Here is a 12080-nt window from a genome sequence, read left to right on the forward strand (position 1 = left end):
TTTTTCTAGGAATTTATTGACGGTTTCGACAGCCATTTTGTGTGGTTTGTCCCGATAGGAAGCCAGGGTTCATCGTTGAAAATTACAGGTAAATCATAGAAAAAATGAATGTTATAACTCAAATACTACCAAAATGAACCGCTGATTCGTTTTCTTTTAATGGCTCTTTGTTGGTTGAGGATTCACTCAGCCATTTTCGTGTACGGAGCCCCGTTACATACCGAAACGCAACTCTTGTCAGCGCTTTATTTGAACGGTGGGAGGCAAATAGATCTTGAAAAGAATGAGTTTTGTCGGTGCAAGTTTATATGAAAATGTGATACGGATTGATTGAATCGGATGAATTGTGTTCATTAAATGATTATAGTGTCAACATCATGCATGTTCATAGTGACAATACGTTTCCGATCGAAACATTATTCTTTATCCTCCGACTTGACAACGGCCGTATCTGCATACTGACAACTTTTCCGTGCAGCCTCACTAAACAAACATTTTGCAAAGTTTATATTGTGATTCACAGACGAGACTGCACACTATATTTCACAAGCTAGTAGTCTTTTGGTGGTTGTAAAGAAGGAATATGTTGCACACACTGAAAATATTGACAATAAATTGTGTATGTATTCTCCACCCTAATTGGGCCCCTTCCGCACGTAGATGTAGTGCACATATTATTCTATTTGACGTTTATGAATGTCAATTTCTGGAGCTTGAAAGTAAACAATGACGTTGTTTACTCGTCTGTAAACAGTGTGTGAACAATAATGACTTATTTGCTGATATTTCAGTTGGTTATATTTCAACATAGATCTAGTCTTTGTTTTCTCAAATTGCAGGATGAGCTCTATATTTGGGACCGCCCGGTTCCCATCAACGGGTATGACAGCAACAGAGCTTTGTGAAAATGATGACCTGGCGACAAGTCTTCTATTGGACCCATTCCTAGGCTTTTTAACTCATAAAATGAACACAAGGTATACTACCTAGGATAGCCATTGTTAGAAATGTCACTGACTGACCTATTTATTACTGCCAAAGGAAAAGAATTCATACGAACACAATTATTTACACTGAAAAAAACAACATATGGAACAGATTGAATTTAGTTAAGGTAAAAGTGATAACAATTCACAAATGGTTGATGATTTTTACAGCGAATGATTATTGTGAATTAGTAAGTTAAAAAAATTCACAAGCATGGTATCCTTAATATTTTGATTTTCCTATCTATGTCATGTCAGTGTGATCATCTGTAGGTTGCTCTAGGCAAGTTGTTGATATCCCTTCCAACTAAATATAAATAAACAGCAATATTCTTCCCTCAGTATAGTACATTCAAGAAAGTACCATATTTAACAAAATGACAATTTCTTCTTGCCTGAAATAACATTTATTTAATTGTATGTTTGGCTTTCGGTTCATGACATACAATTTCTTTTGCAGACATCGTCCTCTAAAAGCTAAGGCAACATTGAAGGCTATAGTTGAAAAGTTCAAAGAGCAACAGGACTATCAACGCACATACAGGGCTCTTCTCTCAATCGATGCTGCTCGGAATTTCCTCTCGTCTAAGACTAAACAGGAATGCAATGTCTTCAAAGAACATGTGCGTATAAACATTAACGGAAGATCTGGGGTTTTAAAAAAATAACTGATGAATAAATGAATGAAAGTTAAGTAATCAGTCTTTTGAGATCTGATTTTTTAAATGATAAATATTTATAAGTATAATTGTCTCAAATTTTGCTAGTATATTACAATAATTCTGCCTGAAAAAAGAAATGGTATGACAAAATATTTCTGGATTAAACTATTCACCTGTATTGTATATGTTGTAACATGTTTGTTGATAAACCTACAGGTACATTTACAGAATAGGCCTTCAGCACCCCATGCTTGTCATAAGAGGGGGGTCAGGTTTGCCGACTTGGTCGATGCATGTCATCGTATCCCAATTGCGTGGTTCGATGCTCATTATGTAAATTACTGGATTGTCTGGTCCAGACTTGTTTATTTACAGACCGCCGTCATATAGCTGGAATATTGCTGAGTGCGGCATTAAACAACAAACAAATGAACAGACACATGATAAACTTACAGTCGTAGTTTGCACGTTTTGTAAATTCCCCACAGGTATATCGGTACCTGCAGATGTTTGACGAGAGAGCGGGGTTTGAAATTCTGGGATGTCATCGATATTCCATGGAAGGACAAATTGGCGGCCGAATCTGTACTACCAGAAGATGGTAAGCACATGTGTCTGTTATCATGCAGGAAATGGACTAGATGCTCCTGGGTAAACCACAGGGAGTCCACGCCTCGTCCCTATTCTTACCACTAAAATGTGAATCAGCTGGTCACAATGGTGGCTGACATAGTGTGTCATCATTTTTGATTGGCTCAAGACCCCATGCATTCTTCATTTAGATTGGTCGGAAAAAGTTCGCTCATAGTTCTCTCATGGTTTCCTCAGATCCCAAAAAATGTTTGAGACCACTAGCCCCAAGTTAGCTCTTTGCATCATTTTCGGGAGACCTTAGTGTTAATATTGGCTGAGCTTACAGGCCGAACAGAAGTTTGCTAGACTCCTGCTTTTGACTCGTGGCTAATGTCGCAGACTGCAAAGAGGTATTGTGTCAGAGTAGAAGATCAGACTTTAATGAGTTTGCCCCGCAGTAATGGATCGTTGCTTACTCTGGCCTTGCTAATGATTTCACTGTCCTGATAGAACTGTGATCTTGCTTAATGCTGGCAGTGATTTACCCCTAGGCCTACACAGGTGACGATATTCGGCACAAAGTCTGCAGCCAATGTCAAATTGAACTTTAAAAATCCCTATTGAAGTTATCTTTATTACCAGTTATAACAAATGTTAAGGACCAATAAAGAGAAGCAAGGCGGTTTTAGTGCTTAGTTTTACACTCATCCCATCTTAAAATACTTCCTCCCAATTTAACATTAATAAGAACTTTAAAAAAATGAATTGAAAAAAAATCATGTTTTTTGCCCAATTTGTTATTAGTCCTAGATAAATCCCTGGCTTGTAAAACATGTTTCACTTCCAAACTCAGTAGTCAACAATACAATACAATGTTTCCGTTTGCAGGCGCAAGAACGATACAATCTCTATGCTGATTGGGTGTATAGCTGAGCTTACCCATGAGGAGGAGCAAGAACTATTGACCCCGGGGGTCAACGATTTCAGCGTGATGTTCTCATGTAGAAAAAACTGTGCTCAACTATGGCTTGGTCCCGCTTCATTCATAAACCATGACTGTCGGCCAAGTTGTAAGGTAAAGGAACTGAGATACCCCTTGTGGATGTTTGTTTTGTTAAACGTTGGGTGTGAGCTCGCTACATAGTAGCATTAGTATAAGATCTTTTGTAGCACCCTTATCATGCTAATGTTAGTTTCATTGTGTTTGTGACCCGTGAAGATCCGGCGTAGAATAGGTCTTCAGCAACCCATGTTTGCCGTAAAAGGTGACTATGCTTGTCGTAAAAGGCGACTAACGGGATCGGGTGGTCAGGCTCGCTGACTTGGTTGATGCATGTCATCAATCCCCATTGCGTGGATCGATGCTTATGACATTAATCACTGGATTGTCTGGTACAGACCGCCGTCATATAGCTGGAATATTGCTGAGTGCGGTGTTAAACAACAAACAAACAAACCAACCAACCAACCTTATCATGCTAATATTAGGTTCATTGTGTTTGTAATCTTCTAAAATTAGTATAAGACATTTTGCACCATCCTGATTGGAGTATAAGACATTTTGCACCGTCCTTATTGGAGTATAAGATATTTTGCAAAGTCCTAAAATTAGTGTAAGAAATGATTTATTCTGTCATGCTAAAAGGTATATACCTTTGCAAGAAAACATCTCTCTGAGATAAATAGCCTAGTGGTTAAGGTGTCAGCTGGACAGACCTAAGACCCAGGTTTGATTTCCCACATGTGTATGTGAGCCCATTGTTGGTATCCCCCACAATGATCAGGCTGGAATATTGCTAAAACTGGCTGCAAATAGCTGTGAAATAACCAATTCAGCGGTAAGAAGTTTTCTCATTAATTTGTTGAAAGCATCATAAAGCAGAACCTGTTAATGTAAGATGTGATCTGAGGTGAAGGTGACATCAAGTTGTCAGGCTCACTGACTAGGTTGATGCATGTCATCGTATTCCATTTGCGTGGATCAATGCTCATGATATCAATCACTGGATTGTCTGGTCCAGACTCGATTATTTACAGTCTGACGCCATATAGCTGGAATATTGCTGAGTGCGGCGTTAAACAACAAACAAACAAGCAAACCTACTGACACTGGCAAACTGAAATACTAATCAATTGGCAACAAACCCCATTCAAATATCCTCCTAGCAAGTAAGCTTCTCTGATAAAAGCTCGTTTGTAAGGATTAGGTGTAAGTACAGTAATGGCAGCAGGAGATTAGTCCGGATTAAGTCAGGGGAAACATTTTAGGCATAGATTAGACCCCCCCAGTCCAGTATTTATCAGCTCAATAGGACATGATTAGTGTTGTGTTATGTACTTCTTAAAAAAAGCTAAAGAACCCCCAACTTTTATGTTACAATGGTTATATGGAAGAATGGGGTATTCTTTAACGTTTTTTTTAGTGGTCTATATGACATGTGAAATCAACAATGCAACAAGTCAATGTAATGTAATGATTAGTGATGTTCTGATCAACTGAAATAATCAAAGATTTATCGAAAAACATAGACATGATTGAACGCAAAAGATTTAGGCACTCTCTCAATCGTGCAATAGTTTTGTTTACTGAGCTTTATTCACTGCTTACTACTTCGTACTTGCAGTAAGAGTAAGACCAGTGTCTTTTTAGAAAAATAAATTAAGTAAATATTTATGTTTTTTAGGTTTGATCTAGTTCTACCTACTTAACTTCACATTGAAAATTGCAGCATGTTTCCAACTGATTAAGTGATTGATCGGTTAGGATGATCAATTAGGAGATAAACATACTGTGTTTTCAATGTAGAGCTAGGTTACCTGTAGATTTAACCCCGCTAAATTGAATTTGGAACCGAACACGCAACGTGAGGTTTCAAATGTTTAGCGCGGTTAAATCTACAGGTAATCTAGCTCTACATTGAAAACACAGTTTGTTTATCTCCATTCTACCATGACTAAATAAAACGCAAACTCTTTGGTGTTAGAAAATATACTGAGTGAAGCGGCATGGGTTGAGTTCAATGTTTTGAGTGGGTTATCGATCTGAATTACGGAATCACCAAACAAAATATGGTTCTGTATATACTCAAGCAGTTTGTTTACTCCGTAATACATCACTCGAACATATGACAGGCATATAAGCACGGCAACTTGGTAAGCTAACATGAGGTGGCCATCCCAAGGCTTTTCCTCTACATCTCATGTCACCATTATGACGTCATATCGCTCATTGTGACGCAAAATATATGACGTCACAGTCGTATATAGAAAAGCCCCAAAATTTCAAGCCCTCTGTTGTCTCCAAAACATAAATACATTCCCTTTGTTTGTTTTCTGTCGTGTTTTTCTGCGCGAAATGTATTGCCACACATCCTTTGAATATTGTAGTAACAGCATCTGTGCATTTTGTAACCTGTAATTGTAGATATAGTTATTTAAATATGCCTACCGACAATGACTGAAAATAGTACTATTCTATGAATATTAGCTTCCGCGGTGATGCGTTCGTCAAACCAGCTGTTTCAATCAGAGGTGGTTTATTGTGATTTAATAGCCTCTGATTGACCAATCAGAATCGAGTAAATTCCAAATTCATGGTAGAATCATGATTTCACATAACAAGCAGTTCTCCACACTAGTTCTGACATTATGTTCCAAAGTGTTATGTGCAAAGACTGTTGTTTTCAGCAGTGCAACAACGTGACATCATATACTTAAATGACTAATCAGATTAGAGAATCACAAAAATATGCATGCATATATCAGAAAATTGTTTCAATCCTTATGGGTAATATTTAGACTGAGCTCATAGTACAACCATTGTAAGCGTCTTCTGAAGATCACTGGTCATAATAATGGATTACACTTGTAAGTTGCTGTGAGATATTTTTCATATGTTCCTCTGGTTAAAACAACTTACTACACGTAAGATGCGACTATGGATTGAGTTGACAGACTCAATGATTTGGTTGATCGCATGCCATCATATTCCAACGGGGTAGAGCATTATTCATAACATTAATCAATGGGTTTTCTGGACCAGACTCCATATTTAAAGACTGCTGTCATGTATCTGAAATACTGCTTTGTGTGGCGTTAAGGAACAAACAAACATAATTACTGTTGTTATATCTCCATTGGTTAATCAGGGCGGTCAGGTAGCCTGGTGGTTAAAGCGTTCGCTCTTCGCACTAAAAGCCCGGGTTCGATTCTCGACATGGGCACAATATGTGAAGCCCATTTCTGGTGTCCCCTGCCGTGATATTGCTGGAATATTGCTAACAGTGGCGTAAAACCATACTCTTTCACTCCATTGGTTAATCTGTACCATGTGACAAAACAATACATTTCAATGTAGACCACCCCAAATCATGTGACTGGAACTGACCTCAAATATTGACTCATCACATAATCAGTATTGACCTGTCACATGATGAATATTGACTCCTTTGCTAGAAAACAAGATGGCGTCTGGTACTAACATTTCATAGTTCGCATCTAGGTTACTGAAAGGACTAGGTTAGTCTTCATAAACTATAAAGTGAATTTCGGTATAACAAACTGAATGATTACTCTTGATTTGGTTGGTTTGTTGTTTAACGCCGCACTCAGCAATATTCCAGCTATATGACGGCGGTCTGTAAATAATCGAGTCTGGACCAGACAATCCAATGATTAATATCATGAGCATCGATCCACGCAATTGGGATCGATGACAAGTATCAACCAAGTCAGCAAGCCTGACCACCCGATCCCGTTAGTCATCTTTTACGACAAGCATAGTCACCTTTTATGGCAAGTATGGGTTGCTGAAGACCTATTCTACCCCGGTGTCTTCACAGGCCTACTCTTGACGAGCTGAGGCCGAGGTCTGGTCAGATCAGCTCTGGGGTCGGGTCCGAGGCTCCTTGTTTTGGCATATTGACCTCGTCAAGACCCAGACATCTAAATGTGAGGCAACTCTCATGTTTCAGGGGGCGGTCGGGTAGCCTAGTGGTTAAAGCGTTCGCTCGTCACGTCGAAGACCCGGGTTCGATTCCCGACATGTGTACAATTTGTGAAGCCCATTTCTGGTGTCCCCTGCCTTGATATTGCTGGAATATTGCTAAAAGCGGCGTAAAACCATACTCACTCACTCACTCACTCTCATGTTTCAGTTTGTGTCCACGGGCCGAGACACAGCCAGTGTGAAGGTACTGCGAGATATAGACGAGGGCGAGGAGATCACATGTTTTTATGGAGAAGATTTCTTTGGAGATGGAAACAGTCTGTGTGAATGTGAAACCTGTGAAAGGTAAGTGCTTGTTGAAGAATAAAGGATGTCGGCCTCTGGTTTCTGTGTAAAGAAATTTGATATACATGTATATGTCTGAGTTTGAGATAAGGGGTGTTGACTGTTGTGTCTGTGTGTTGCAGGAGACAGGCAGGTGCGTTCCGTCCAAAGTGCCCAGTGCCTAACAGTGTAGACGAAGAGGGTTACAAGCTGAGGGACACGGACGAACGGGTCAACAGGCTCAAATCCCAGCCCGAGATCAAACAGCCTCACATCAACGGTGTAGTCGCAGCTTCCACAGGTATGTCGTCCAGAGTCAAACTGTCAAACAGCCTCACATCAATATCTCTTGAAATAGAATCAATGTTATAAAAATGAGAACTTTTAACTCTCGGTGAAGAGGTATGACAGCCTCTTCATAGGAGATTGCATCAGGTGAACTTCATTCATTCAGTGTCAATGATTCTACATTCTCAATAGGTGAGAGCAAAGCATTCTGACCATCAGATTTCCATACCAAGAAAATGAACTTAAACAACCAGTTCCAAATGTATATAAGAACGGCAGCACCATTGTTGTGGATGTTTTTTACACGCTGTTGTTTCTGAGTGCAATGGCATCTACACCCAAAGGGAGTACCATCGAAAAAATAATTTGTAATTCAGTGTGGGTTTCATTTGTTAAAATTAAAATTGACGAATTAAGGTCGTGAAGAAGTAAAGCTGAGTCGTTTCAGAAAGCTCACATCTGATTAGTTTAAGACGATATCATGAACATGATAAAAAGGGACCAAGGAGGCTTTATTTCAAATTTTTACATCATCATCATCATCATCATCATCATCATCATCATTCTTATTCTTATATTGTGCATTGTTCCTTTTCAGAAAACTGGGACTATCGTGCCAAAAACCTGGATTCCCATGCACACCTTTTGAAGGCAGCAGAATTGAAAAGAAGAGGGATCACAAGATATGATGCAGAAATCATCCTTGCTCAAGGTCTGTCCCTACCAGAGCCAAAAGTGGTTCTAGAGAGGGACCTGCCTTTCAAACTGAACAACAGTAATGCAGTGAAAATGGACTTGGAACTGCCGCCCACCAGAGATCTTCGGAGCAGCCCGTGTAAGAACAAACTCCGGAATAGCCAGAATATATGTAAATCATCAGTGAAGAAAATGGCAGACAGGATGCCCTCACTAAAAAACGTGAAAAAGGAGAAGGATATTTGCACCGATGAATCTGTAAATCGACTGCCACCAAAACTGCCGAAGCAGGAAATGTGTAGCCTTAATACACCATGCAATCCAAAACGACAGAGGAAGAAGAGGAGGCGGTTTTATACTCAGAGGAAGAGGTATCCTGTTAAGTCTGGGAAAGAAGCAGAAGAGGAAGAATGTGATGACGGTATTCATTGTGTGGCGTCGAGAGTGAAACTTGAGCCGGGGCTGGAAGTCGATACGAACTCAAATTGCAACTTAGACATTCCAGATGTTCGCACTATAAAACGTGAACCTGAAGACTTGCCTGAACCAGATGCTGTTTTCGAAGATGATAAAGATCCATTTCAGTTCTCAGATGATGACTCTTTACATATAGACTTAGAGCCTAGACCTGGTTTAAGAAAAAGCTCTCGTCAAACTTCTCCATCCAGTGCTGAGCACCGGAAACTTAGAAGCAAAACTGTAGATAGCAACCATTTAGCTAGTGAATGTGATGAAATCCCAGGAACCAATACCGAAAAATGTGACTTTTCTGACTTATACAACCACACCAGTACCAAAGTGCCTAGAATAGCTGAGTTGGAAAATGGCAAACTGAGACCAGACACTTTTGAATTCAGTCCAAAGGGAAACCGAAATAAGAATAGGTTACCTAATCCTCCCGTCCGACAGAGTCCTCGACTGCGAGGCCGTCAGAACAGTGGGTCGTGTCCCATCATTGATGAGAAACCCATCAGTGAAAATATTTGTGTGGATTTAGTGAAGGATTTGGACGCTGCAGTGGACGAAGATGGGGATGAGGATGACGACGATGACGATGATGATGATGATGAGGATGAGGATGAGGATGATGATAATGATGATGATATTGAAATGCCAGTGTTGGTGAGACAACAGACAATTGACTCAAATCACAATGTTCAGGAGTACAACGGTACTGAGAGCATTGAGGAGGAGAGTGTGGTGGAGGAGGAAGGAGAAGATGAAGAGGAAAGTGATGATGATTTCTTCGGAGGGGCAAAATCTCCATATAGGTGCGCCAAAATAGTCTCAGGAGAAGGTGCCTGGCTAGGACATTCTAGTGACCCCGAGGTGTTGGTAAAGAAACAAGTGTTATCAGATTGTGAAGAGTCGTTACGATTCTTAAACAAAGGACCCATTAATGGCAAACGGCAGCAAAGATTTTCTACCTCCAGTGCTGAGGACACAATTGAATATTCCCCGAGGAAGAAGGTGCCAAAAGTGACTATCCGTATGCGGCGGGATCCCATCCTTGAGCAGCAACTTGCCAATCAGACTTCAGCGAGTGTTTTCTTCAAATGGAACGATGAAAGCGACTGTGAATCTCAGATAAGCCAAGGAGGACATAATGGAACCTCAGTGTTTGACCCTCCGCCTTTGGAAAAAGTCCATTCCAGTGCCTGTCAGGTGCCCTCTTCGTTCGAAACTAGTCAGTTTTACTCGAATTCCCTGAAGGACAAGAACCCATACAGGCCGAAAAAACTGAGACTCAAATTTGGGAATAGTTCGATAGACATCCATATACCTCCGTGCAAAGAGCTGTGATCAATTCAACTCAGAAAATATTTTTATTATGCTTTGTGTTGACATTGTTTGTTCCAAATTGGTTAAATATGTGATACTAATTAAATTTCATCGTTGTCCCGGTTACCATGGGTACGTGTACAAGGTCAGGGCCACGGGCAGAGAACAGGGTTTTGTCTCTCATTAACATACATTATTATCCATCTTCAAGCGGCAGGAATTACGCTTGCTTGATTGCGATACAGTACATGGTTCGGGGATGCCATGGAACTTTAGGGAATCTTCATGACAAATTCAACTTTTTGGGGTCCAAACTGATTTTTTTAAGATTCATTGGTATTTACTGACAAGGGATAACCTTTGACAGTCAGTGGGTCTGCTAGTATCTCAAAAACACCTGTAGGTATTCTGACAGAAATTCGAGAAATGTTCCCCTCTACCTCATGGCAACAAGACTGGGGAGTGTGGATAAGATGGCTGCTAATATGAATAGTACTGGGATGACTGACCAACCAGACTAGCCGACTTGCAGCTGTCATCAGTATGTACAGGTTTCGTGGGTCGGGTGAGAGAGTTGGGAATTTTGTTAGAGACAAATATTTTCATGACAGACAATATTTGTTTTTTCTATGGAGACAATTTTTTGAACCCATAATTCATTTTTTTTCCATCAGGACGTCCAGTGAGCAATCGTGGCAATATTATTGTTTCTAGTATTTTCAGAAATTCTTTATCATCACACCCAAGCATGTCACTCAAACATCCATCACAGTAGCGTGCTGCTCAGCTGTAGCAGGGTGCAGCTGGCCCATATGTCAAGGCCACTGCAATTTGTTGTGTAGAGCTGTTTCCCTTAGGTGTGGCCCAAAAAATCATTGTGGTTTAAATTTCGTCGCTAGGTTTGTCAGCACCATACCTGTGCTTGTGGGTTTCTCAAATTTGGTAAATGTCAAGATCTGCATAACTTCTGGCTTTCCTCCAACACCAAGCTGACATGTTGTCATATAACTGAAATACTGTTCAAAGCAGCGTTACACCAAACCCACTCACTGACACCTGTATTCCTATAGTATGTGCAGGCAGATAGCAGCCATAGAACCAGGACAATCAGAAACACTGGATTTTCAAGATTTTTACTTAAATTCCCACTTCCTTCTCCTGTGGGGGACACGGGTGGCCCAGTCGTCTAAGGTGCCTCAATTCGCTTTGCAGAGTTGCGTCCCTTAGGCACGCCAGAAACCTGTGATTGTGGGTTCCAATCCCGGTTCACCCCGATTATGTTTCTAGGTTTGTCAGCACCATACCCGTGCTCGTGGGTTTCACCGAAGTGGTAAACGTCTGAGACCTACATCACTTCGGGTTTTTCTCCCACATTAAGCTGACCCGCCATGATATAACTGTAATACTGTTAAAAGCGGCATTAATCCCAACTCACTCACTCACTCCTTTTTCTGTATCACTATGTTGCTGACATTAAACTCTGGATATGGTATCCAGTACAGTATAGTATACTGTGATCAGTGACCAGTAAACTGAGATTGTATTTCATATTGAAATATGACTGAAAAGTGGAAGAGTTTTTTTCTGTGAAAAACTTTCTATAAGTTGATGCAGTGGGGTAGCCTGGTGGTTAAACCATTCACCAATCCTGCTGGAGGGCCAGGTTTGGTTCCCCATATAATTGATTTTTGCTAAGAGCGGTGTGAAAACTTCATCTACGGTTTGGTGTCTAAAAGACAGAATAAAAGATAGTCATGGTTAAGATTGTGCCAGTTTAATAAGTATGTCGCATTATTCTCATATTAATCACACTGGCCCCCT

At 40.4% G+C, this 12080-nt stretch overlaps 1 protein-coding gene across 1 annotated transcript; it reads left to right on the forward strand.

The window, feature by feature from the left end:
* Positions 1-35: 35 nt before the first annotated feature.
* On the forward strand, positions 36-11142 carry LOC139461806 (histone-lysine N-methyltransferase KMT5B-A-like). Its single transcript, XM_071243279.1, has 8 exons — positions 36-88; positions 840-977; positions 1447-1609; positions 2137-2249; positions 3110-3296; positions 7378-7514; positions 7637-7794; positions 8380-11142. The coding sequence occupies exons 2-8, from the start codon at positions 841-843 to the stop codon at positions 10278-10280; spliced, it is 2796 nt and encodes a 931-aa protein (XP_071099380.1). The 5' UTR covers positions 36-88; position 840; the 3' UTR covers positions 10281-11142.
* The last annotated feature ends 938 nt before the right edge of the window (positions 11143-12080 follow it).

This window comes from Haliotis cracherodii, unplaced genomic scaffold (assembly GCF_022045235.1).
Source record: "Haliotis cracherodii isolate W230 unplaced genomic scaffold, xgHalCrac1.p SCAF_15, whole genome shotgun sequence".
In the NCBI taxonomy this organism is placed as follows: Eukaryota; Metazoa; Mollusca; class Gastropoda; order Lepetellida; family Haliotidae; genus Haliotis; species Haliotis cracherodii.